The sequence below is a fragment of the Epinephelus lanceolatus genome, chromosome 12 (genome assembly GCF_041903045.1).
Source record: "Epinephelus lanceolatus isolate andai-2023 chromosome 12, ASM4190304v1, whole genome shotgun sequence".
Lineage (NCBI taxonomy): Eukaryota > Metazoa > Chordata > Actinopteri > Perciformes > Serranidae > Epinephelus > Epinephelus lanceolatus.
Genome location: NC_135745.1, coordinates 32,903,372 through 32,930,676, shown reverse-complemented (window position 1 = coordinate 32,930,676; position 27,305 = coordinate 32,903,372). Strand labels below are relative to the sequence as shown.

Sequence of the window (27,305 nt, the reverse complement as noted above, 5' to 3'; positions counted from 1 at the left end):
TCCCTGACTGGGAAATATCCTGACGTCACACACTCGCTTCCGGGCTGGCAGCACTGGCCCGGCGATGCTTAGATTTACAATTTTACTCAATTTTATATCCGTTTTGTGACAGAGCGGCGGCTGTGCTTTATAAGCAAACACACACAGTTAACAGGTGATATCAGTATAATGTCAGAGCTGTGGTCACAAGGATAAAAAAGACTTGATCCAATCCCGTAGCGGCTCAGACGTTGCGGTTGAGAAAAGAGGTGAGAATATATGGCTGTGTGAACGCTTTGCAGATGTTGATGGCTGTTAACTGACGGTTGGCCGGCTCGCTCGGCAACGCGGCACATCGCCTCGACTGTGTCGTTAATGTGTGAGCAATACGAGGCTTGTGTCGCCTTTTAATTCATCACAGAATATTAATAAATAGACTGATTTTGCTGCAGCAGCGGGCCAGCAGCGGCTGCGGTGGTTAGCTGAGGCGCTACATGCTAGCTGCTAGCGCGTCTTCGAGCTAGCCGCTAGTTGCTAATCTTGATGCTGCTTTGCTAGCTTTGAATAGCTTCTGAGACGGAGCCTGCGGGGTGGAAAATGTCCTCCTTTTAGCTGATTAGAAAACAGACTGCTTACATAGTCAGGCTTTGGTTGTATCGTACATAATAGCTACAGTTGTGCACCGGTTATCATAACAACAGTGTGTCCTGAACTTATCTGACGTTGGCAGAGGATATATGGGGATAAGGACACAGAAATCAAAACATCGACACCACATTTCACATAGGAAGGACAAATATAATAGTAATAATATAACAGTCCGAGCTTAAGGAGGATATAGAGCCTGTGGTGACACATTTTCTGATTCAACTGCAAACGATTAGTTGGTGAAAATGCGTGTAATGATCTCCAGATTTCAGTGATAGAGGCACAGATTTATAATTCAGCATCATCCTGTTGTCCTGATGCTCACTCAGACACTTACAATTTGCATAAACTATATTTAGTATCAAATTATAGCTATATAGGTATATCAAATCATTATGGATTAATAATCTGAAAAGCTGTCTTAAGCTGTGGTCTTTATCTCTAGTGTGAAGTATATTGGCAGAAAGCCCAGTTTCCACCTTTGCTCAACACTTGAGTGCATACCAAACCCTTTACACACCTGTTTGTATGTGTGTTTGAGTTATACTGCTTTTTAAACAATATGCACCTGCCAGTTTTGTGGCATGACAGCCCTGCACAGATTAGCCGGCATTACAGTTATAGTGATAGTGTCGATTGTGAAGATGAATATGTGGTTAGTTGTCATAACAGTGTGTTATATTCTAATTATATTGTTTTCTAATGAGCTTTGTGTCATCTTTATCATCTGTGGTGTTGCTGCAATAGCTACAGGGTACAGGTGTGTGTACTTTATCAAAGCACACAGTGACTCAACCGGTGTTGCAAGTGTTAAACAGACACAGAGTGAGTTTTCAACCTCCTGATGTGCCAGCGGCTGTGACTTCTTTGTGTGTCTGCGAGGCCCAATTACAGTCTGATTATGTCGGTTGGTTTTTGGTATGTGAGCTGCTGCAAAACAGGTGAAACGTTGAGAGGTTGAGAGGGTTTGTGCAATGTGTATTAGGATAAATGCTTGACAGTAAAAGCAGCTGCTGCTTGCATTCTCATTTTACCCAGCAGCACTATATAAAAATACAATTTTATAATGGATATGGGCGGACGTACCAATGTGCTCACTTTGTATGGGGTTTCATTTGTGCCAGAAATATGTCACATGTGCACCGTCTACGTCGACTGAACTTTCAGCTGCACTGCAACTGATTTTCTTTCTTTTGATTGCTCACCTTTCTGTGTGTCAACCAGATGTGTCGTCCTCTCTGTCGTTTCACTGTGTTGTTCTGCTTGCCATCCTGATAAAGAACACAATATAACATCATAAACTTTATTGTCCCCATAGGGAAATTTGACTCGGACTCAGGAGCTGCACAAGTATTGCTGCCTTACAGTAATCATCCAGAAGAAATGAAAAGCATACACCGTAAAAAACAACATACAAACACACACTACATTAACAGTATTTCACATCAGCCACTCATGTATTGCACAGAGCCCCATGAGGAAAACACACCACCCCAAAGCATCAAGCAACCTTATTTAAAATCCAAATTTAGGTTGCCTCCACATAATTTTAGATGAATTAAAAAAAACAATTAAAGAAGGCAGAAAGCAGCTGCAACAGAGTCCGGGTCGCGAGCAGAGCAGCGCCACCAGAAGATGTGTTGTTCTCCTTGTAATTTGGCTGTTTTATGGTTGCCATGTGCCTATTTACTTTTGTGTGAACCCATTGCACGTTTTGTACAGTACAGTACAGTAAGGTTAAAATCAGGTTTGGTAGAAGAAACCACAACTATGACATTCAACAACACTGTCAAGTGCAGGCAGAACGATAAAGGGCCCTCGCAGTGAAGGAATTTCCCCTGCGGTGATCAAGCGTGGCTCAACAGCGAGATATGTGGTGTCACTGTCATTATTTGCTGTTTTTGCAAATTACTTCATTTATCCTGATTGTAGTGTTTTGTAAATAATCTTTAATGAAAGGCTGTTATTAGGTGCATTGTTGCTTTTTGACTGACAAAAATGACACATTTGTAAAACAGATTAAACACTTGTTCATCGTTTAATGCAGAGTAAATACAGAGAGGCAATGAGGTGCAATGGGGGGGGTGTTTTTTCAGCTGTGACACTGGTTGTGCCTGGTTACTATGATACAGAATATCTATGGAAGTAAAAATGTCTCTGGACCAGAAAAATGCAGCAAATGAGTAGTGTTCAGTGCAGAATAGATGCTCAGCGCCTTTTTGCATACTACTAGCATTTATATCAGAGTTTAAATATGCAACATTCCCATGGAAAATAGTAAAAACATAGCAGTTGGGGCGGTTTTCTGTCATCCACTGCAGTTAGCTTGTCCGTAGCGTGGTATTGCAATATTGCGGATATCGCGATAGCAGTGCAACATTCATCACAACACAATCAGACGATACGTCAGGACAAAATGCAAACCGACAGTCAAACGACAGGGACAATGACGCATCGGGACATCGTTCACAACAACACAGTTGTACCACACATGATGACAGTCAAAGGACAGGGAGGAATAGACATAGACATAATTTTGGCACAAATGGGACTCCATAACTTTCAAATGATGGTGAGAGGCAATCATCTATTGTTGTGTGAGACCAAATCAGCCCCTGCAGTGTAATATAATACTGGCCAATGGCCATAAAACAGTGTCACAGTCCCTACTGGAGCATAAGATTGTGGTGCAGTGCAGGGGACCGTTGTTGGATAGCCTAATTGGACACTCGCTGAGGACTCACAGTCTAACTGAGATTCTGCCCACGTGTCTCTGTTTACCTTTGAGGTGTAGCACGCTACAGGAAAAGAATATTTGTTTTTTTAGCTAAGAACTTCCTTAAGTGTTCTCAGATGTGCCGCTAGACATATAGGAAGGAATATTTAGGTTGGTTCCTGCAGCTTGTGTTTACATAAGCGCAGGCCCACATCAGCGGTCAGTGTTAGATTCTTCTCAGTGCTGTTATATTAGCTGGCCAGGTTATGCCGGTCTCCCTTGTGACCCCCTGGACCTCTCGTTCCAAGCTGCAGAGTGAGTCACTGCTGCTAGTTCTTGCATACTCTGGCTCAGTGGCAACAGGGCCACAATGCAAATTACACTCTGGCCCTGAGGATGCACTAGAATAGCTGAGCTCTGGGAGACAGTCGGATTTGATCCAGGGGTTTTTGGAGTACAGTCAAACAAGAGAGCTATAATATTGGATTTGCAAACATTATTATGCCTCGTCATGGTGTGAGAGGGGCAATGTTTTCTTTAATGAAACAAAATGAAAACAGCAAATTTTCACGTCTTTCAACTTATCATCTGATTAACTAATCATTTCAGCACTTTTATTAAATCTTGGTGATGTTAAGTGTTGTATTGTCTCTGTGAGGTTGGGTCTGTGCAGCAGGGCCAGCAGATCTGGTGAGATACATAGTGCTGACTGAGAGCCGGCCTAAGAATAGGCAGAGATGATCTGCAGGAAGGCAAAGATGCTTTTACCAGGAGGCAGTAGATTTTCTGCATCTTGATAGTTTTAAATGTGCTGATTCTTCTTTTATTCCAGACTACTAAAGTTTCATGTTCTGTCTCTGTGTTGCAGGTCTGGTTGTTTTGCTGCACCAAAGAAGCACCGCCTGTTACCTTCAGCCAGAGCAGTGACCAGCGCAGCGTACCATTGCTTGTCTGGCTCGATTCATCTCCAGCTCTGACTTCATCCTCAAAGATGAAGTTGAAGGAGGATTTGAACCCCCTGCTGCTGCAGGTGTTCCGCTCGGTGGTCTGGGTCTACTCCGTCATCACCTTCATACCCTGGTACTTTTTCTCCGGAGCTGGCACCAACTTGGAACGGGCTCGTCGGATCAAGGCGCGCTCAGTTAGCGGACACCCAGCCGGGCCGTACAGGGCCATCAACAGTCAAGAGAAGCTGGTGGCATGGCTGCACCCTGGGGTGGACACCCTGGACAAAATGTTTGAATTTGCTGCCAGTCGGTTTCCGCAGAGAGACTGTCTGGGCACCAGGGAGGTGCTCAGTGAGGAGGACGAGATCCAGCCTAATGGCAAGGTCTTCAAAAAGGTGAGTCACAGACCTGTTAGTCCTGTGCACTGGGAAAGATTGTGTATCACGTGCGTTTCTTTTAAATGTTTGGTTTGTCAGGTAGGGTTGGGTTGTACAGAATTTTCGAACTGGCTTGATGATAAGCCAAAACACACCAGAACAAACCGGTATACTGAAACTTTCACCTCCCTGATCTCCCTCCAACCAGCTGCCACTTTATTAAGGTTTTTGTAGTAAAATAAGGAGGTATCTTATAGATGACTTCATTTCAACTTCAGGAGTCAGCCATTCCTCGTCCACTGCAGCGCTTTCAAAGTGAGCGACAGGAATAATTAGAAACATCCTACAAAGTTTAGCTCAAAACGGCGCACTGTCTCGCTCGCTGCCAGTTAGGACACCTCTTGGTGACATATCCAAAATGTTGCCACACTGGTGCAGTTTTACTTTTTTGGAGAGACTGAGTCCACTCCGTTTCAGTGCGCCGGTGCACTGCTTAACACATACCAGCCAGGTAAGCTCTTTTAATGGAGTGTAATCTGTAAACCAGGGGCAGCGACCACGTGATGGTCAGCTGACAATGACGTTGCCTACGGGCAAAAGCCATGGTAGCTTTTGTACACAAATAATTGCCTGCATGGACAGTGACATTCTCTATCTTATAAATCTACCTTGATTTGTTTGTGTTAGTATGAGCCATGTGGTCATGGTGACATATACGCCGCTGTCACCACTCAAATTTAGTGGCATATCCGGCTGATCACCTAGCTACAATACCCATCAAATGGTGCGCAGACTCCACCTACTCATTGTAATGGTACAGACCCACTAACTCTGCCATGTCGTCTCATCACCCCAAAAAACACATGAACTTTCTAGTAAACAAACTCTTGATCTCTTTCATGTTGTAGGCCCCCGCTCGGCAGTGAATTGCACGTGGTCTAGACACCAGTGGCTCAATTTTTCCTTTTATAAACAAGTATAATATTGTGGTAATCCAATGGGATGTTGCTTATTAATAATGCAGCACAACTTGGATTCAGTGTCATTGGCACAGGTTGCAGATGTGAGTTACTTTTCAATTTTCCATAGCGTGTCATTATGACAAATGCCAGTTCAACTGGTTTAAGCTCGCACACTGGACCGGACCAGCAAAACTGGAAATCGACGCACCTCCATTGTCAGGAACTAGGACATAGTCAGTGGGTGGTACTGCTCTTCACATGTAGGTTGAGAGTGGTATAAGTTTAGGTGAGTCTGTGGGATTACAGGAATTTCGCTTGTGTCTGTTGGGCTGACAGCGCAGTCTGCCACTGTGCACAGTGTGAGAGATGTGGGTGGAAGAGCAGCAGTGATTCTGGTGCTTTGTCTCACAGCTGAGAGCCTCCTCATTAACACCTGCATGGCTGCAAAAGCCCTGTAGATGGCGCTGAATGACTGCCTATGAAGGGCGGTGGTGTACCAGCAACAACATCAGACCTCTGTCAGATTCAGTGTTGGTGTTGCATATTACCTTTTTTTAAAGTATAATGCAGATAAACAGTGCTCATATCATGGTTGTTATGTCCTTAAAATCATTAAAGTATACTCTTCATATTTTTATATTGACTTAAACTGCTTCTGAAAAGATGCTTTGAAGCTGTGTGTTTGCATATACGTCAGTTTTCATGTTGTTTGGTGTGTTGTGTGGAAATAATCCTGAATATTGCTGCATGTTGTGTGCAGGTTATTCTAGGGAACTATAACTGGTTGTCATACGAGGAAGCGTATGAGGCAGCAAAGTGTTTTGGCAGTGGTCTGGCAGCACTCGGCCAGAGGCCCCAGTGTAACATCGCCATCTTCTGTGAGACCAGAGCGGAGTGGATCGTGGCGGCACAAGCCTGCTTCATGTACAATTTCCCACGTGAGTGACGGAACATCAAACATGTATGTTATTCAGACAGCCTACTGTGACGCACACGAGATAACTGACCCACTTGGCTGGATTTTAATTTGACAGTTGTGACCCTGTACGCCACTCTCGGACCCACGGCCATCGCCCACGGCCTGAATGAGACCGGCATCACGCACATCATCACGAGCAATAACCTGCTGCAGAGCCGTCTCAAGGTACCCGCTTCTGTCTGTGTCATGTCAGCCGTGTTAAACAAGGCTGTGCAGGTTGTTTACTCTGTGTAACATTAGGGCTTGATAAGAAGCTTGCTTCTATTTGCATAATTACTTTTCTCCTCTTACTCACTCCTCTCTCTCCCTCCTACATCCTCCTCCGTGTCCCAGGCCATACTGTGCGATGTGCCGAGGCTGCAGTACATCATTGTAGTTGACTGTAAACCCACAAGCTGGCCAAACATCCCCAGAGGCATCATGGTGTACAACATGGACGCTGTGAAGGAGATGGGATCCAAGCCTGAAAACAGTTAGTATTTGTGCAGTGTGATTAAAAAGGTTTTCTAATTTGGTTGGGGGGGAAATGGAAGTACACTGACAGAGGCTTAATACAAAGCCAACACCCTGATGTGTAATTGCAGTAATGTGCTGTGCATGAGGGAGTCAGCAAGAGGTCAAATCACCACTCACCAACAATGCCATAATGACATTAGTTGGCTTTTCAGGAAAATTAAGGGAAACAGGAGTTATATTTGTGGAACAGCTATCACTTGAGCCGTCTTTTATAATTTTCTTCAAATAGTATTTGATAAAGAAAACACTGGAATATAATAGATTGGATACTGCAAATAGAGCACACTGTAATTCACAATCACATAGATTTATCCTGGCCTCATATGAGCAGAGGAAATTGCTGCTATTTGCTAGGCTAATTTATACAATGTAAAATGCCATAGGCTTGTGTTAATAACGTTAGCATGTTACATTTGTTTGGAAAATGTGTTGTGTAAGACAGTTGTTTTGTCGGTGAACCTTGTAAGCTGTAATGGAGCCGAATATTGATAAAGGAAAAGGAAGGGGAAAAGTCCGCTAGCCGCTAGGCTAATTTATACAATGTAAAATTCCATAGGCGTGTGCTAAAATATTAGCTTGTTGTGTTTGTGGGGAAAATGTGTCCAGATAAAGACAAGTGCTTTGTCTGTGAATGCTGCAAGTTATAGTGAAGCTGATTTGTGTGCTTGTGTTTGAAATTGTCTCTTTTAAGCCATGTTTAATGTGTGTTTAATGTGTGGTTTGAATCAACTCATCTTTACAGCACTTCACAGAAATCTCACTGCTAACTAGTGTTTTGGAGGTGTAACTGCAGAGTGATAAAGACACCACCGCACAAGTATAAATGCTCACAACAGCGTAGGCCATGTGTGTAGGCTACGGCGTAGGCTCTGCATAGAGCTGATGCACAAGTATAAATCCCACTTAAATTGAGAAAGTAATCAAATGATGATGAAATCTGTCATTAGTGGAAGCCCCACAAAAAATATTCAGACCCTTTCACAGCATACAGTTGTTAGAAATGGGTAAAAAAAATTTTACTTTTTTCTCCACTCAATTAAACAGTCGTTTCTTCATAATAACTTATTACAACCAGGGTTCCTATGAGTCATTGAAAGTGCTTGAATGTCTATATTCTGTGCAATAATAGAAATTAAAGTTATTTTGATATTGTCACTGTAACACAGCACAGTTGAGAAGTGTACATGCATTCACGCAGCTTTCTCTCAGCTTTTCTGCTGTGTTTGACATTTAAGAACTCTGGGAACTCTGTTTGACTAATAATGTTTGTGTTGGTGTGTGATCCATTTCCTGTCTAACCATCAGCCCTCTGCTCTTCTGTCTCTGCAGTCGCAGTAGACCGCAGACAGCCAGAGCCCTTGGACATCGCGGTCATCATGTACACCAGCGGCTCCACAGGCATCCCCAAGGGTGTCATGATCTCCCATGGCAACATCATTGCTGGCATCACTGGCATGGCTGAGCGAATCCCTAACCTCAAGTACGCTAATATCAGATTGACTTTGTCTCTTTTTCTTGTCTTCCGCAGGCAGATTTATTTTTCTCAAAATGGTGAAGGCATGACCCGCCCAACTCTGCTTTACCCTGCCTCTGATTGGCTTACACCTATACTCTTACCTTGACTATAACCAGTCTCACTTGCCACGCCTAGCCCTGGCCAGCCCAACTAACAATAGGCAACGTATATGAGCCAATCAGATGGAGAGGAGGGAGGGTTATGCCTTTACTATCTTAATAAAAGCAAATTAGCGTTCTGCAGCTCTCCAGATCTACCAACATATCATTCTCCTCCTTGTCTCTGTACTGCTTATGAAACACATGCACTGTCACATCTTTCCTCACATACTCAATTAACACCGCCTCATTATGTTCTTTTCTGTGTATATTATGGAAATTGACCTGCTGTTATTTCTGTGCTGGCAGTGAAACAGACACCTATATTGGGTACCTGCCGCTGGCACACGTTTTAGAGCTCAGTGCTGAACTGGTGTGCATCTCTCACGGCTGTCGCATCGGCTACTCCTCCCCTCAGACTCTAGCCGACCAGGTCAGTGTATAAAAACACACACACACAGCTTGTGGCCAACCTGTTTTTGTTCCAGTCAGTTTTTTGTCACATATATAAGATGTCGTCTGTATCACCAGCTAAGATGGAAAGGATCATTCATGCATTTATTAAGTCCTTCTTAAAGGGACAGTTCACGCCAAATTAAAAGTACATTTTTTTTGAAGTGTTTCAGCAGCTGAAGGTGGCTTTTTTTTTGAAGGTTTGTTTTTAATGAAAATGAAGCTTTTTGCTTGTGTATTTTGTGCTGCGCCACGCCGCACGTTTCTACACTCTAGGCACCTGGTGTTTTTGCCGGAGCGCTCTGAACTCCTCAAGTTGAAAAAACTTCAACTCCAGTCAGATTATTTGAGAGGCGGGCCTTCTGTGGTGGTCACAACAACAAGTTTACAGTTGATAAACAATGGAGGAGAAACTGGTGGTAGTAGTTGCTGGACACCCAGAGCTATACAGCCTAACGATAGACAGCAGTTTGTCAAACTGCCCCTGAGTCATCCTGAAATATGCCAGGAAACATCCATCATTGAGGTGAAGCTCCTGGACCAACTGGTGGTACTCCCTGTGATCTACCCTCCATTTTAGGGTCTCATGTACCCACACAGATCTCTGTTTATCTGTGCCCAACAAACTATGTGCTGACAGCCTCTCACCCTCAACCAAAGCTACAGCAAGTACCCTCTGCCTCAACATTTTAGGAATTAGATACTAATTACTGGTAGTCTAATATCACGGAAAGGTTAATGTAAGGACTAGGGCATTAACAGAAAAGTCGATTTGTCGACGTGTCGACGTCAGTGGCACAAGTCGACACCCCCCGGGAGGAGTCGACAAGTCGTGTGTTTTTTCCCTCTCTCTCTCTGTGTGCTTGTGTACGGAATGCAATCGCTGCCTCTGATTGGCTTAAATACATATCCTTGAAGTGAACATACTCGGGCGTACTATGTGGAGCAGACTCGGCAAGGAATGTCCGCAGTCATTCGGGCTTTCATAGTCGAGCGCACTTCCGCGTTGTAGTTTCCTGTAAAAATGTCCGTGAAAAATCCCCACAATGTGAAAAATACATGCCCAGCAGTCACTGGTGCGCGGCGCGGTCGTAAAATCTGAGCTTTGCGCGCACAGGGCTTGCGGACGTCCAATTTGAGTCCGCGCGGACCTCCGTGGAGTCCTTTCTGCGTACGTTCCTCCCGAGTATGTTCGGGCCTAGACACACATCACATGTGTGGAGATACTTCACTTTCCTCTGCCGTGTCAGTGTGATGACGTCATCAAATGACTTGTCGACTCGACTTCGACTTTATTGACAGATAAGTCGACCTGAAAAAAATCAAAGTTGTTAATGCCCTAGTAAGGACGTGATGGGGTGGTTGCCTGACAATAAAAAGGCGCAGCAAGCTTTTTTTTTTTTTTTTTGCATGCAATTTTTAAAAAAAGCCAGGGCGGTGAGCTTCTTTCTGTGTGATCGGGGCCGTAGAGATGTCTGCCTTCTCCCCTATATAATGGAACTAGATGGCACTTGGCTTGTGGTGCTCAAAGCGCCAAAAAAATACATTTAAAAAAACAGCAATGTCTCTTTCTGGAAAGAGAAATCATGACCCAGTTACTCAAGATAATCAACAGACCTTGTTGTGAGCAGTTTCATGTAGGAGCTATTTCCTTTTTATCAGACTGCCCCCACTAACCATATCACAGCGCAGAAGGACGCATGCATCTACTGCTAGCTCACCTAGCACCACTGAGCTAGCTACCTGGCGCTGCCTCTCGTCCATGAGTAGATGCACGCTTCCTTCTGTGCAGTGATACAGTTGGTGGTTGTAGTTTGGTAGAAAGAAAATAGTTCCTACATGAAACTGCTCACAACAAGGTCTGTGGATTATCTTGAGGAACTGGGTCATGATTTCTGGAAAGACACATTGCTGTTGAGTTTTTCAAAATGTATTTTTTGGCACTTTTAATACCACAAATCAAGCGCCATCTAGTTCTGTTATATTGGAGAGAAGGCAGACATCTCTATGGCTGATATCTCCAACACTCAGCAACTCACACCAAAACAATCTAGACTGATAAACAGCACTACAGGTGAGAGGAAGAATATGCATTTTTGATTTTAGGGGTGAACTGTCTCTTTAAAGTGTTGTAGCTCCCTTAACCAAACATTCGTGGACTTGACTTTATTTTGTTGTTTTTTTCACACTTAGTGACAGTCAGTAGGTCACTGAGAGTCAATTGATTGTTGTGTTTCATGTTCACAGTCTACCAAGATAAAGAAGGGCAGTAAAGGGGACACCAGTGTGCTGAAACCTACCCTCATGGCTGCTGTACCAGTGAGTCTTTTTGTCCCTTCACAAAGTCAATAACAAATATCAGCTGCAGTCTTAAAATGTCATAATTATTAACTGAGAGCTTTATGTGTAGGAGATCATGGATCGAATCTATAAGAATGTGATGACCAAAGTGGAGGAGATGAGCAAAATCCAGAAGACGTTCTTTGTGCTGGCCTACAACTACAAGATGGAGCAGATCTCCAGAGGCTACAGCACGCCTCTCTGTGACAGGTAAAACACATATTATACTCCCGTATACGTGAACTGAGACGTTTACCTCTCCTGTGATGTATGAGCAAACATTACCCTCTGTCACTACATGGCTAATCATAACCTAGTGTGAATTCTTGTTAACACTGAGTCAACAGGTGAAGAGAATTATTCTCCTGCAGATGTGAATCATTGCATAATATTGATTCTGATACTGTGTTTGCTCAGGGCATTCTTCAGTATAAGTCAATATCTGGATGTTATGCAGAATAACTTTGTTTGAATAGCTTTTCCAGCCACTCATCATCTCCATGCTGTGTTTTTTTTTGTTTTCGGTACCTCGTCCCCCCACAGTCTGGTGTTCAAACGGGTGCGTGCGCTCTTGGGAGGGAACACACGGGTGCTGCTTTCTGGCGGAGCTCCACTCTCAGCTGCCACACAGCGCTTCATGAACATCTGCCTGTGCTGCCCCGTGGGGCAGGGCTACGGCCTGACGGAGACCTGTGGAGCTGGCACCATCAGCGAGAGTAAGAGAGTGGAATTACATGTGAAATAGCGGTTCTGGCTGCCCTTTGGGAAATTAAAGGAACACTTCACCCACCAAACAACCATTTGCATATCAGTTACTCATCCTGTATTATGAGACTTGGATTATACCGCACGACTTGTGTGAGGGTTTGCAAACAGATGTTTTCATATAGTTTTTCTATTTTAACTGCGGCCCCCTATGACTTAAATTCAACAAGAATTTCCTCAGTTTTTGGATTCTTCGTTCCATGGAGGTATGCGGGGAAAACAAAGTCTTTAACACGGGGTGAATAATGTATACACAGATGGTCATTTTGGGGGTGAAGTATTCCTTTAAGAGACGAGCAAATTAACAATATAGAGAGCTTGATTTGTGGTTATAACCTACGTTTACCTCTTTGCTTTTTTCCAAGTTTGGGACTACAGCACAGGACGGGTTGGTGCTCCACTGGTCTGCTCAGAGATCACACTGAAGGACTGGGAGGAGGGTGAGTCAAATGGCGACAGCCCAGCTTTTAAAGAAGCTGACAAACGCACTGATATTCTAATCAGGTTTGTGCTCCTCCAGGAGGTTACTACAGCACAGACAAGCCCAACCCCCGTGGGGAGATTTTGATCGGCGGCCCCAATGTAACGATGGGTTACTACAAAAACGAAGCAAAGAACCGTGAGGACTTCTTTGTGGATGACAGCGGCCAGCGATGGTTCTGCACCGGAGACATTGGAGAGTTCGAACCTGACGGATGCCTTAAGATCATCGGTAAGAAATCCACAAGCTAGTGGAGGAGTGTGTGTGGTGGAAGTGTTTAATCTATTAGGATAGTGATGTGTGTTCTCTTTCAACAGACCGTAAGAAGGACCTGGTGAAACTGCAGGCGGGCGAGTATGTCTCTCTAGGAAAGGTGGAGGCTATTTTGAAGAACTGCCCACTCATAGACAACATCTGTGCCTATGCCAACAGGTAAAATCCTGCACACACTCCCTCTGAATCTGTTTTTGTTTTTGACTTCTCCAGGCTTTTGACCTCAGTCTCACCGAGCACACCAACACTTCAGCCAGTGTCTTTCCTGATTTTCTGTCTTATTTTCTAACTTGTGGAATTCTCTTGTACTTATTTTTCAGTGACCAATCGTATGTGATCAGCTTCGTGGTGCCGAACCACAAGCAGTTAATGGCGCTGGCGGAGCAGCTGCAGGTGACAGGCACATGGGAGGAGATGTGCAACAACCCCCTGTTGGAGAAAGAGGTCCTCCGCATCCTTACTGAGGCTGCTCTCTCAGGTAGGTGGAAAAAACCTGTCTGTGGTCTTAACTTAGGGTGCTTTCACAAACAAGGTCTCGGTCCAGTTACAGACGAACTCTTGTGCAGTTCGTTTGTGGTGAGAACATGTTCCGACCTCACGTGTCACATGACACATTGTTTGGGTTGAACATGAGCATGTTACAGTCCTGGAGGATTATTAATGTGCACCTCCTCCTGTACTGCTTTAATATGCACATTCAGCACATCCAGTGCATCAAAACATTGTTTTCTAGTTGGAGCCGCGCCTTGTTTTCAAACTGTATGGTTTGACTAAAATGAACAATGACAGCAATATAGTCCACGATGAACAGTGCTAAAATCAACCTGCGTAGTTGTCCCTATGCACAAAATGTCTCATAAAACCTTCTCAACAAAACCAAAGTAGTGCTGGTGCTGGTGCTCTCTGTCATGACTTCACAGTTCACAGACTGGTTGTTACAGCGTCTGCCTTGTGCCAGACTTGCACCAGTGTTACACTGTATGTGTCACTCTGACTTGTGATTCTGCTCTCTCCCTCTGACCAGCGAAAATGGAACGATTCGAGATCCCCAAGAAGATCCGTCTGAGTGCCGAGCCGTGGACACCAGAGACCGGGTTGGTCACTGATGCATTCAAGCTAAAACGCAAGGAGCTCAAATCACACTACCAGGAAGACATTGAGAGGATGTACGGTGGAAAATAACCCACACAAACACAATCCAAACAACAAGTACATACTTGCACACATACACAAGGAGCTCAGAAGCCACTACGAGGAGTACTCGGAGTTATATACTTAAGATACAGTTACCAAACACACACATACACGCATATAATTACAGGAACATAAAGCGACTCATGCACCTCCTCCTCGGCTTTGATCAAAAGAGGAAAGAACTCTTGAATCCAGCGTATTGCTCTCTGTCGAGACCAGAAAGGCAGAAGTCCCTCACAGACAACTGAGCCAGCCGGATGTGCAAGGTGCGACACACTCCCCATACCCCTTTGATGGATTCAGCCCTTTGAGTTGCTATGACAACCGAGGCAGCACATGAAATAGGACGTCCGCATGACTCGAAGTGAAACAAATGTCAGGCTAGACGTGGATCAATGTCAGCGCTCCGTGTTCGTTGCTTCCGCCCCCCCCCCCCCCCCCCAGTTCAGCATGGTCGTGGACTTGAAGTGCAGATACCTGGCAGAGAGACGGGGCAGCATGAGCATGATAGAGGGATCCCTCCCGGGCTTTAAGTAACATTCAGGTTGGAATCTATGCAGGGATCTCTATCTTTTCATGATTATTTTTTTACATGTCGCTGTGTTTCCTTCATGTTCGGTTTGTCAGCTTTGAAACCCATTTCATGAGCTTTTTTTTACGTGTGTGTGTGAGGAGTCGGTGTTGCAAAGCCATGAGAGATTGAGCATTAAGATGTTTTCATACTTTTTCTTATTGTTATTTTATGGGTGTAATATTCTGAGGGTTTGTATTTCTTTATCGTCCTGTTTTTTATTGCCAATTTGTTTACGCTAATTGTATTTTAACGAGCTGTGTTTACGAGCTTTTTTTTTTTGGTCTTTTTCTCCCGTGTTCTAAAGTTAGTACACTTGAGTGTGTGTTTGTTTACTGACGTGACCAGTAGAAGCAATGCAGTTCCTTCTGCTCTCAGCCTTTGCAGCAGGATCAAACATCAACACAGAAGGCATCCACAGGGACTTTATCCACTCCTGCTCTTTGCCCCCAGCTTTATCTTTCCCATCTCTTTGCAGCCCCTGGATGCCTCCCAACCTATATCCTATTATTTTTATTTTATTATTTTTTTATTGGTTCATTGCATAGAAATAGAATGAGAGTTAAAGGGACATTTAAATCAACGTGGCAGGATGATCAGAGCCATGGTCATTGCAATCACGTTAGTGGGCTAACTAATTTAATGACAAATTAACTTAGGGCAAGTCGCAAACCTAAGCCCCGTTTCCACCAAACATTTTCATTATAGCACCTTTGGAACCAAAAATAACCCTTCAGACATGGTACCTAGACCCTAGCGTTTCCACCAAATGTGGGCAGGGATGTTGTCACTCACGGCTCCGTCCAGCACTCACTGTATTTCCTCCTTTATCAGTCTGCACCTTGTTTATCGTCCACAGAATGAGGCTGCACGCCGACATTTTCAGAACAAAACAAAACAGGCTGCAGTGAGAGTCTCTCTCCATGGGATGCATTTAGTCCTTCTCAGGCAAGCGCAGGGGTTTAGTGTTGCTGTAGCAAACAGGAACAACACTTTGCCATGCTTTTTTTTTTTCTTGGAGAGAGGATTGGGATATCTGCAGTTCACATAATCAGTCAAAATGTATATGTATTTTTAAACACTTGAAGATCCACTCATCACTAAAAATGTGTGTCATATAAAAACTAAAGTGATGGTCAAAGTTGTCACAATGAAATTTAAGGTGTGTTGATGGATTCACATTGTCAGCTCATGCATTGAGTAGCATTACAAGTTAACGTTCCACCTTAAAAATCGCCCAGTGAATTATTTTTCTCAGACAGCAAAACATCCTTTATTTTATAGTTACAGTTTACTAATAAAACTCCTCACAGTATGACATGATAACAGTGGTTACACAGGCTTCAAAACCAGCCACAACTCAGCTCTGAGCAGAGTGACTGTCCGCTACTGACCAATCAGACTGCAGTGTTCACAGCTCCACCTTTTAGTACCAAAAATGGGAACAGTACGAAACGCTTCCATTTGTACCATCCACAACTTAAAACCATACCAAACTGAACTGCACCGTAACATACTGCTCGGTGGAAACAGGGCTTTACTAAGGTGATGTTTGCCGTAATGACCAAATGAGCAGCGGAGTAGTATGTCTTCAAATAACTAATCTGTTACTTTTAAAATATGACTATTTCCCTCTGTGTGTTGTTGCCATTAATTATGTGTTTGTTAGAATATATAACTGTAACTGTGTATGTTTATTTCAACCCAATCTTGAAACCCATCGGCTATCGTCTTGTGGCGATAAACCCTCTGGGGGCAAGCGCTAATGTTTTAGGCTTATCCAGTGTAGCAAAGGGATATCTGGGCTTCCTCTTCAGTGGCCGATCTCTATATATTGTCATAGGAATGCAGATATCTGTTTATAGATGAAGCTAACCGCCGATGGGTTCTGAGATTGGATCACACGTGATGGGTTAAAACTTACTGGGGCACATGTAGATATCTGTTTATGGAGGTTCGTTTTGATCAGACCATGGTTGGTGAAAGACGAACATTATTCAAGATGGTTTGGGAGAGTTTTATTTTGCTTCTGTCAAGTCTTAGTCTTAGTTCGGTGAAAGAAAGAAACTTGAGTTGGTGTGCGGTTGTATTTTTCCATTTTATCAGAATAACAGGCGTAAGAATAGGCCAAAAGGGAGTTCTCAAACTTGAGCGTGACACACTTGACGGCCGATGTGTGTCACCGTTACGACTAACAATTGCTGCTTACTTTTGAACTAGTCAAACAACCACAGCAGCTTATTGAATGTCCTTTCTAGTCATTCTATTTCTATGGTTCATTTACATACTGTAACCCCCCACTTCTGCCACGTATCACTCCAGTCATGACCAATGCACCGTATGGATGTCTCCAAGGGAACTTCAGCAGTGTAGAGAAACAGTTACATTACTTAGCCTCTCAGCGGTTGCTCTGCTAGTTACTTTTTGGCACAACTGTGCATATTTTTTCTGGCCATAGATCTAGGAAATGTTACTTTTGTCCTTTTTTTTTTTTTAACTGATAAATATAAAATACAAAATGAATGTGCAATATTTATACACAAATTTTAAACTTAAGTATGTAGGAAGGGGAAAACATGCACCAACAGCAGCCCCTCCTTAGTGTATGAATGTTTAGGCCTGTTACTCATACTAGAACACAACCATAGGAATAAATACGAGGACGGTAGAGAGACACTGATAGGGAGGTGTAGATGTAGCCCATTTGAACATACTGTATTAAACAATATAATGTTCTCTAGTAAGACTAAAGAGATAAATTTTATATTTGGCTTTGTAGAAACCGCATGAAGTGTGCAACTGTACCAAAATCACTTGAATATACTGTATATTTTAGAGAGCAATGAGAGGGTGGCGCTCCAGGCTGAAGTAATACACTCCTTATTTAATTGTGAGTATATAGCATAAACTCAGCAGACCTCATAGCAGTTCTGTATCTTCAAATTGGTTTTTGTTTGTGACACTGTATGAGCAATGTATTTAAAAAGGGTCTTTGATTCTGTCGACTGCCATTTGTTTGAACTCATGTACATTAGTTGCTATAGGCTGAGTATGAGTGGCACCCTCGCTTCAGGCTTTCTTCTCTTTAGGTTTACAGGCAGGAGTTTATCTGTGCTCAGTCAGTGGTCATCTCTCCCACAGCTGCCCTCTTGGAATGCTTCGCTTGTACTGAAGGCATTTAGCGTTAATAAAGGTACGGTCAGGTACTCTAACTTCTTATCGGATCTCTACTAAAGGGTTATTTTAGCATGTACAAACACAGCACCATCATGAACAGGTGATGCCGTTCCTCCCTTCTTGTTTCTTTCAGTCCTTTTTTTAGTTAACGGTTCTCTCCTGACATTTCAGTGGAACGTCAGTAGCTTACTGTGCTGTTTGCTGCTTTTCCTCTGCCTGGCTAGAGGTGGCTAGTTGCCTTCCGACACACATGAGCTGTCTTCAGGGGTCTTAAGAATGTGAAGCACTCCCCCATGTTTCGTTGATAGCACACAGCGCTGCGTCCTGCTACGTCCATTTGAACTAACAGCAAGGCAAAGGCAGTGGGCGGTGCAAAGACCACTCCTGGTTTTTTTTGTTTGTTTATTTGTTTTTTTCACTTGCATTTGTAAATAAATAACCTATATAGGTTTTAGCATGGAGGGGATCAATAATTCATTCAAACTACCAATAACTGTACAGATGTAAAGTCTCCTGTTAACATATTTAATAATCTTTGTTACTGACCAGTTTTTGGTGGTCTCCTCCTTGTTTTGTGTGGTTAAGTGGCCCTGCCAGCCGGGCCGGGCCATTGCAAGTGTCTCCTACCTTATTTATTTGTGATTTGGCCTTGAAAATTATGTAATGAAATAAAGAAGTTTGTGTTGTAATCGCTGATGGTCTTTGTGTGTGTGTTTTTAGAAGTGTGTGCTCGACACCTGAACGCAATCTGCGAGACACGACGCGTATCTGATACGATCAGCGGCTTGATTAGAATCATCCTAAAACCAGAGTTGCCATGGCAACGAAGGCCAGTGTGTGTTTGAGTGGATGTGGTTTGTGAAAGACTTGTGTGGTGTGTGGATGCAAACAGAACATGCAGTCCTGGGAGCCAACCTTCAGTCAGAGCTAGTAAACAAAGGATTTTTTTTTCCTCCTTTCAGACAGTCATAGACTGTAATTTTCACATCATGTTGACCTTGGCGTCAGATGATTTATTAAAAGAAGAAGCTCGGCTCGCTGATCCTGCCCTGTATACCTGCTGCCGTGTGCATTTAAATGAGCCATGATTCCAGAATTATAGCGCAGTGTCTGCATGTTTTAGGATGAAGATGATGAAGTCATCTTGGATCTCAGGTCCTGATCTTACAACAGAGGGGCTGCCACTAACGATTATTTCCAGTATCAATTCATCCATCAAAATTTATCCCAATTATACAGATCCCACAGATTCTGTTCAAATGCTCAACTTTACTTTATAACTCACCTGTTTACTTCTTATTAAGGCTTGAAGTGACAGGCTATCTGCTCACCATCACTACAGTCTGTGAGTCAGATCCATCCCTCCACAGCTCCACCATCTCATCCACATATGGGCACTTCTGGCTCCAAAAATCCAAGATGGTGACGCCCAAAATGCCAAACAGTCCACAAATCATTCGGTGACATCATGATGGCTATGCCCATTATTTTTATACTGTCTTTGGTTTCATTAACTAAGGTCCAAAACCCCAAATACCCAAACATATTCAGTTTACTATCGTAGTTTGACAAAGAAAACCAACAAATATTCAAATCTGAGAAAACTAAATGAGAGAATTGTTGGTATTTTTCCTTTAAAAATGACAAACATGTCAGATGGGGTCGAATCAGTGGCACAAGGTAGTTAAAACGGGCCCGAGAGCACGCTATTGTGCACATATCGTCTCGTCACATGATCAAACAGAGACTTAACACTGGACAACATCAACATATACATTACCCAGCAATCATTATTATATCTGTATAAGACAAAAAAGGCATGTAATTTTGTTATAGATGCTACTGACTATTTTACAAAAAATAAAATAAAAAATGACAGAGATGTTCTAAGGTGGCAGTCACTCATAAGAGCCAAGACATTGTCATTGTCACTTCACAGGCCCCAGTGCAACCACACTGCCTGCACTGTCTATATTTACACCCCTGGGTCTAATTCATTTTTTATCCAAACTAAACAGAACTTAGTTTCCTGTCAACACTTTATAGGTATAATCCACCCACAGATAGTTTATAGCAGTGGTTCCCAACTGGTGGGTCACGATCCAAAAGTGGGTCGTGGGTTCATTCTGCATGCATGGCAAGTTATTTGCAGGCGGTCAGGTGTGTAACTACTTTATTTTTAAATACAGTGAATTTCCGGCACAGAGCTTTTATTTTGAAGTACGGTTTCCTGCTGTACAGCGAGTGACTAATGAACAGCTACTTAGGAGAGACAGCAAACTAGCTAACTAACATGGCCAAAAGGTGACATCTGGACCCCGTGGCTGGACCAGTTTGGAACTACTGGTTTATAGAGTAGCCTATGTGAAACATTTCAACATCTTATTAGTCGAGAATCAACAATTTAGCTATTTCTCTTTGTCTGTAGATGTTTATCTATAGAATATATGTGACAGCTAACCGCATATCACATAATCTGAGCTTGTCTGTTTTTTGTTGTCGTGGACAGTCCACCTGCAGGTGTATGTGAGTCCATATGAGTCCCTGTGTGTGTATCCCACTGGCTAGCTAATTGCTGTGGCTTTGCACTGTGCCCAGACCAGGCGGCAACTTTCAGGGCTGACGACTGAAGCTGATGAGGAAGTGCCACTTGAGGCTGGCTCCAAGACAGAAATCCCCATAGACTCCCATGTTAAAATGCCCAACTTTACAGCTAAAATAAACATGTTTACAGCCTGGTACAAAAAACGGTTTTGATCTCTATGGCTTATTTTATCATTCATGACAACTTTGCAGGGGTGAATTTTTTTATGAGCTTGCTATTAAGGCTTAAAGTTCTGCATAATTAAGGGTGTGGTCACTTTGACTGACAGGCTATCAGCTAGGCCTCACCGCAGGCCACACAACTTGACCTCCTTATGGTTACTGCTGATAATGCTGACCCATCCTCTCCTCCACATCAACACCACTAGCTTTGTCAGCACTGTTGGCGTTGTTAGCGGTGTTCGTGCTGTTAGCATCGCTAGCTGCTAGCTGCCTTCATGTTGAGAGCCATGTGCAGACAATCCAGGCTCTGAATCATAGACATGCTCTGAATGTTGTATAGGCTATAGATCCTTTAATGGGCTACATGTTTCAGCTGTAATCAGAAATCATTCTCACTCTGATTAATTTAATTTGTTGTGTCATAACCTGCTTCACAGCATTCAGGTTTGAGGCTATAAAATGTCTGATTAAATAATTTGTATACAATAATTTAAATACAATACATACAAGTTACACTGTGAGCTAATAAATTCTGCTCTTGGGCTTTCAATACACATCACAGTGAGTATACGCTGCTGCATAATGCAGTGAAATCAAAGCTTCCTGAGCCTTCAATGTATCAGAGAAAGAAAACATTTACTGGCAGCAACAAACCTCTCACGTTAAAGCAATCTAAAACAACATAGTTGGGTAAAATCCTGCATGATGCTTCTGTCCGCGCTGCTTTTGCATTTCATTTTAAAATAAAACAGTATCTGTAACACCACAGAGACGAGCCATCCTCCTAACCCCTCCTCTCCTCTCTATTCCCTCCATCCAACCCTATGGGACCGGAGAGTGCGTCAGAGGCATAATGCTCCCTTCATTAGCCCACTGATTCTGACGCAGACACATACACACAGTGTGTCTCCACCACAAAGATAACAACAACAGCACCACCAAGGAGCCCTGAAATTGTGAAGGGCATCTTATCCATATTGTGTGAATGCGGTTTGTGTGACTTTGTCTTTTCTTTGATTGTCTTCTCTTTGCTTTGACACTTTAGTCCAACTTTTTTTTTTTGTCTCCTACTCTCTCACTCCCTTGTCTCCCTCGCGCGCCTTGCTTGCTCCCTCTTCCTGTCCACTTATATGACTCAGAAGTGCGCAAAAAAAAAAACTTTTATCTGTGTTTGAGCTTGATGCGTGCACTCACCAGTGTGAGCCAATAAGCCATATTGGAGTGTACCCAAGGATGAGCGGAGCTGAACCGGAGCTGCCTCATAACTCTGGAGAGGTGGGTGGTAGCCGGAGAAACTGAGAATAATTACATCTGAGGCTGAAAGATGGTGGTATAGCGAGGACTGGGACTGAGATATGACACTGGACTGTTAAACTTACATGCACGACACACTCAGGTGCAGTAGGGATGTGAAGTGTGGATGTTTGAGGAAGGGTAGGAAAAGGTGAGCAACCCTCTTTCTCTTTCTGCTGCCCTTTCATGTGCAAAGTAGCTCCCTAAAATGTCTCCATTGTGGGTTTTTTTCATTAACCCCTTTGACCTATTGAACCTCATTAGCAGGCCCTTCATTAAAAACTCATATTGTGTGATAAAGCACTGCTCAGGCACACAGAGTTCAAATTGAAATCCATATTCAAAGGCATCCAAACACGCCAAACATGTTGATAAAAGGCCAAACACAAGACTTTTTCCTCTGATGTACTAAGCAGTAATTAGGCACTGGAACAAGCAGATACAGGACAACATGTTTGATCTGACTATGAAGCTACTCAGGGGGCATCTAAGGTGAGCCACATCCCCTAATTGGAAAGTTAGTGGATGTGACGCTCTACTTTTTTTGGTTTCCCGTCTTGTGTGCACTCCTGCTGGTTTTGTTTTTGGTCCTTAAGTGTCAAGCCAACCTTTGGCTGCTGTGCTCGGCAACGCCAGCAGCACCACGCCAGGCACACGCCCCTGCTTAGTTGGGTCATCATGATGCGAAGGCCAAAGTGGAGGTGGGAGAGAGGCCTGGCAATGAGCTTGAGCAGAGAGAAAGTGGAGGGGGGGTAGAGGGGTGATGGAGAGGCAGAGGGAGAGGCAACCAATACGTCTGGGCGATGACTCACCGATGCTGGGTATTTATAGCATCAGGAGGGAGGGAGGGAGGGAGGTGTGGGGGTGGAGGAGCGAAGGGGCAAGCGGTTTGGGAGGCGGCCAGGACGGCATCATCACACCGCCGACAGGGAGTGGTGGAAGGAGAGACAGAGACCGCAGAGATGAAGCACAGGAGAAGAAAAAAGGGGGTGGAGAGGAGGGAAAGGGGGGAAGAGAGGGATGGTGGGAGGGACAAAGCAGAGGAGGAAGAGGTTTGAAAACAGGCAGGAGAGGAGGGTGGGTGAACGAGACATAATGGAAAGATGAGAGGATGAACTGTGAAAGAAAAGGAGGGGAGACAAAAATAGAACAGCAGTGGCATGACAAAGAGCATATTTAAAAAGAATCTCACACAAAAATAAACAATATTGCTGGGCGTGCCACACTGCAGGGACAACAGCACATAAGAACTGTGGGTTTATTGATAACAAATCTACATTGTCTCTATCTGAGCTGTTGTGTGACCAATATCACACATCTGCAAAAACACACACACCCTGCAGCATCACATTTAGACACTGGTGAGATGGAGTCATGCAGAGGAGGTGGCAGATTTTAATGAACATAAAAATGACCACGGTTGCCTAGACGCTGTACATCTCAAGTTACACTGCAGCCAATTAGGGAGACAAAAAGCCGAAAAACCCAATTAGAGGCAGAAAGACTACTTGGAGCTTTACAACATGAATGTAATAATGATCATTTGTATCATTCTTGCTGCAAATATGTGCATTATTACTGGTATGCTCACTTACTCATTCCACTCTCTTTTCATTGTCAAGATTTCTTCATCAAAAAACACATCCTGCCTCTGCCTCTGACGACGTCAGTCAGTGCGTCACGCTGCATCCCTCACCACAGACACTAACATAATCTGTGCACGTGTGCTCACATACACATGCACAGTGGGGGGTGGGGGGGGGGTGGGGGGCAGTGTCGGTTTGCTCAAAAGGGATGAGTCAGAACGCCAAGGTGAACACTCACAGCCCTTAGTACGTGCAGAGTAAAAAAAAAAAAAAAGTAGTGAGGTGGAGGGTTGTAATAATGAGAAAAATGGAGGTTGACAGGTTAGTGGGAGGCAGAGCGGAAATAGGAGCTGAAACTGGAGGTAAGTTTAGGGAGCAGTGCGACAAAGTGGAGAATGTTTGCTGACATGACGAGAGAGAACAAGAATCAGGTTTCTGATGGAAGCAAAGACTGAAATCGTTACTTTAATGTGGGGAAGTAGGAGTGTACAAATGAGCTCAAGAGTAGAGCTTCATTAAAAACTGCAAAGCAAGACGAACCTTGGTGTCTTAAGGGTTAAAGGGACAGTTAACCCCCCAATCAAAATGCATTTCCTGGTACCTGTAGTGCTGTTTCGGTGTGAGTTGCAGAGTGTTGAAGATGTCAGCTCTAGATGTCTGCTCCTTCTTGAATATAATGCAGCTTGATGGTACTCGGCTTGTGGTGCTCAAAGCGCCAAAAAATTACATTTTACTTACATACATAAACAAAAAAACAACATATTTGAAAAACTCAAAAGCAATGTCTCTTTCCAGAAATCATGACCTGGCTACATAAGATAATCCACAGACTTTGTTCTGAGCAGTTTCATGTATCCTTTTTCTATCCTCTTTCTGCCCAGGTTCAGTCGCCAACCGTATCACCACACAGAGGGAAGTGTGCATCTACTGGTAGCTCACCTAGCACCACTGAGCTAGCTAACGTCACAGCTGAGAAGCATTAAAGAAGCATTTTACTGCTGGAACAGTCTTCTGGAAAGTCTTTTTTTTTTTTTTTATAAAACTAGACAGTCTTTGCAGCAGAAAGACGCAATTACTTTTGAAATTGGTGCTACATGACTGAAGAAAATAGAGGAAAAGGGGCTGTGGCACTTGCTTTTACTCAAGAGGCAGAAGAACTACAACTACCAGAATGCACTGCGCCGCATTGGACCAGTACACTTTCCCTTTGGTGGGTGATGTAATTCCATAGGAATCAACAGACTTTGTTCTGAGTAGTTTCATGTCAGAACTATTTTCTTTCTGTGAAGCTACAGCTGCCAACTGTATCACCGAGCAGAAGGAAGTGTGCATCTACTCATGGACAAAAGGCTCGTGTTTGTGAGAGTGTGAGATATAAACATTGAAGGGATACTTTGCCAATTTTCAGACAGCTTTGTAAGATAACAACGTGGGCAGCATGTGTAAATGAACATAGTAAAATCTTCCTGCTCCTCTCCCCCTCCCTGGCTCCTGGGCTGTTGCTTGAGTTACAGATTGTACTTTGGCATTTTCATATATCTGCCACCACAGATACAAAGAGTATAGAAGCGGTTTGAGAGAGAGACCTGCCCCCCTCTCTCCAACTCAGATAAAACTGTTAAACTGGGCAGTGCTGATCAAATATGAAGCAATATTCTGCTACTGTATTGCCTATTTCTCACCTAAAATGTCTTTAGAAACATATTTTAGTGCACTGTTTGGCTGTAATACGAGAGTTTGTGAACATGAAGTGGGCACCATGATATTCTCTTTGTTGTTTCCTGAAAAAACTGTGATCAAAGAGTAAAACTAAGCAGTGCTGATCAAATATAAACCAAGATGCTAACAATGTGTTGCCTATTTATCACCTACAATTTTCAGAAACATATTTTAGTGTACTGTTTAACTGCATTTCAAGATTGTTCGCTACCTGTGAGCTGCCATTTTGTGTCCTGTGGAAAAGCAGCCAAGCTCACATTATCTCATCCACCAGTGGGAGCGTTTATAGATCCGGTGCGGTGCAGTGCATTGTGGTAGTTGTAGGTTTTCTGCCTCTTGAGTAAAAGCAAGCGCCACAGCCTTTTTCCTCTGTTTTCTTCGGTCATGTAGCAGCAATTTCAAAGTATCTGTATCTTTCTGCTGCATAGACAGCCTAGTTTTATGAAAAGACTTTCTTGGAGACCATTCCAGCAGTGAAATACTTCTTTAATGACATCTTCCTCAGCTGTAACGTTAGCTAGCTCAGTGGTGCTAGGTGAGCTAACAGTAGATGCACACTTCCTATTGCATGGTGATACGATAAATGAGTGTAGTTTGGTAGAAAGAAAATAGTTCCTACATGAAACTGCTCACAACAATGTCTGTGGATTATCTTGAGTGAATGAGTCATGATTTCTGGAGAGAGACATTGCTGCTGAGTTTAAATTTCAACTGTACTTTTTTGGCACTTTTAGCACCACAAGCCGAGTGCCATCTAGTTCCATCATGCGGTGAGGTAAATAAGTATTCAACACAGTATCCCTTGCAGTATGTCATAAAGTGTTGTCCTGCTGGCAGGTCCATCTGCGTCTCATCCTCATCGTCCCTGGTGGTTGGCAACAGATTCCCTCCTACATGGTTTCATTCATCTTCCCTTTGATAATCTGGATTTGCTGGTGCCATGAGAAGAGAAACAGCTGCATGTCATGATGCCTCAACTTCTGAAATTCAATTTAGGTATGGTATTTTTAGGGTGCATGTGCAGAGACATTTCTCCTCCAAACATGACGCATCGCATTGTTGCTAAAAAGGCTGATTTTTTTTTAAATTCTCCCAGTCATTTACAGACTTCTCCAAATGTTGTGCGGCAAACTTCAATCAAGCTTTTCGGCAATGTCATACAGCACGCCATGTTTGGAGCCAATAGCTCTGCATATGCCCCCCCCCCAAAATACCATAATATTGACGTGCTGAATACTTATTTCCCCCACTGCGTTCGAGAGAAGGCAGACATCTCTACAGCACTCAGCAACTCCAAAACAATCCACAGTGATAAACAGCGCTACAGGTAAGAGGAAAAGATATGTATTTTTGATTTGGGGTGTTGCATGTTTTTCCTCCCATTTTCTAGCATCTCCCAATTGTCTAATACACACACAAAATATCCAAACATACGTATCTATAAAAAGAGAAGTATCCATTTATACTGCAGAGTTACAGGAAGTCTCTTTTGTGCTGAGAGTCAGTTGAGAAGATCGATACCAAACCAAAAAAATAAGAGTGGTATCAACCTTTTAATTTAATTCTCAGCAGAGAGTGAATACATTTGTGTCCCAAATGTCAAACTTTTCCTTCAGATGAAATCAAAAACTGCCCATTAGTAGAAGGTGCTGAACTCAGTCTCATTAATACAGAGATGTGCAGGTGTTCTGCTGCATTCCTGTAGCATTACGCGGACGTGTGCCCTTTTCAAAAAGGCTAAGCTTGTATTGAATCTCCACCTTTATTCATTTCATACTCTCCTTCAGTCGTCCTCTTTCCTCCCTATGTTGCTCAAGACAGCACACTTCTATCCTTACTTCTGCTCCTCTGTCCTAATGGCTCAGACAACACATCACAGCCCTAATCACCCCCATCTCTGTTCCTGGCTCAAACCTCCTGCCTCCTGAAGACAAGGACCACGCTTTAAC

The 27,305-nt window shown here is 43.4% G+C and overlaps 1 protein-coding gene across 1 annotated transcript; it reads left to right on the top strand.

The window, feature by feature from the left end:
• Positions 1-32: 32 nt before the first annotated feature.
• On the top strand, positions 33-18,681 carry acsl3b (acyl-CoA synthetase long chain family member 3b). Its single transcript, XM_033649504.2, has 15 exons — positions 33-248; positions 4,212-4,685; positions 6,390-6,567; positions 6,664-6,773; positions 6,942-7,080; positions 8,454-8,604; positions 9,048-9,171; positions 11,439-11,510; positions 11,602-11,741; positions 12,075-12,247; positions 12,662-12,736; positions 12,817-13,008; positions 13,095-13,209; positions 13,371-13,528; positions 14,075-18,681. The coding sequence occupies exons 2-15, from the start codon at positions 4,335-4,337 to the stop codon at positions 14,230-14,232; spliced, it is 2,136 nt and encodes a 711-aa protein (XP_033505395.1). The 5' UTR covers positions 33-248; positions 4,212-4,334; the 3' UTR covers positions 14,233-18,681.
• Positions 18,682-27,305: the final 8,624 nt, after the last annotated feature.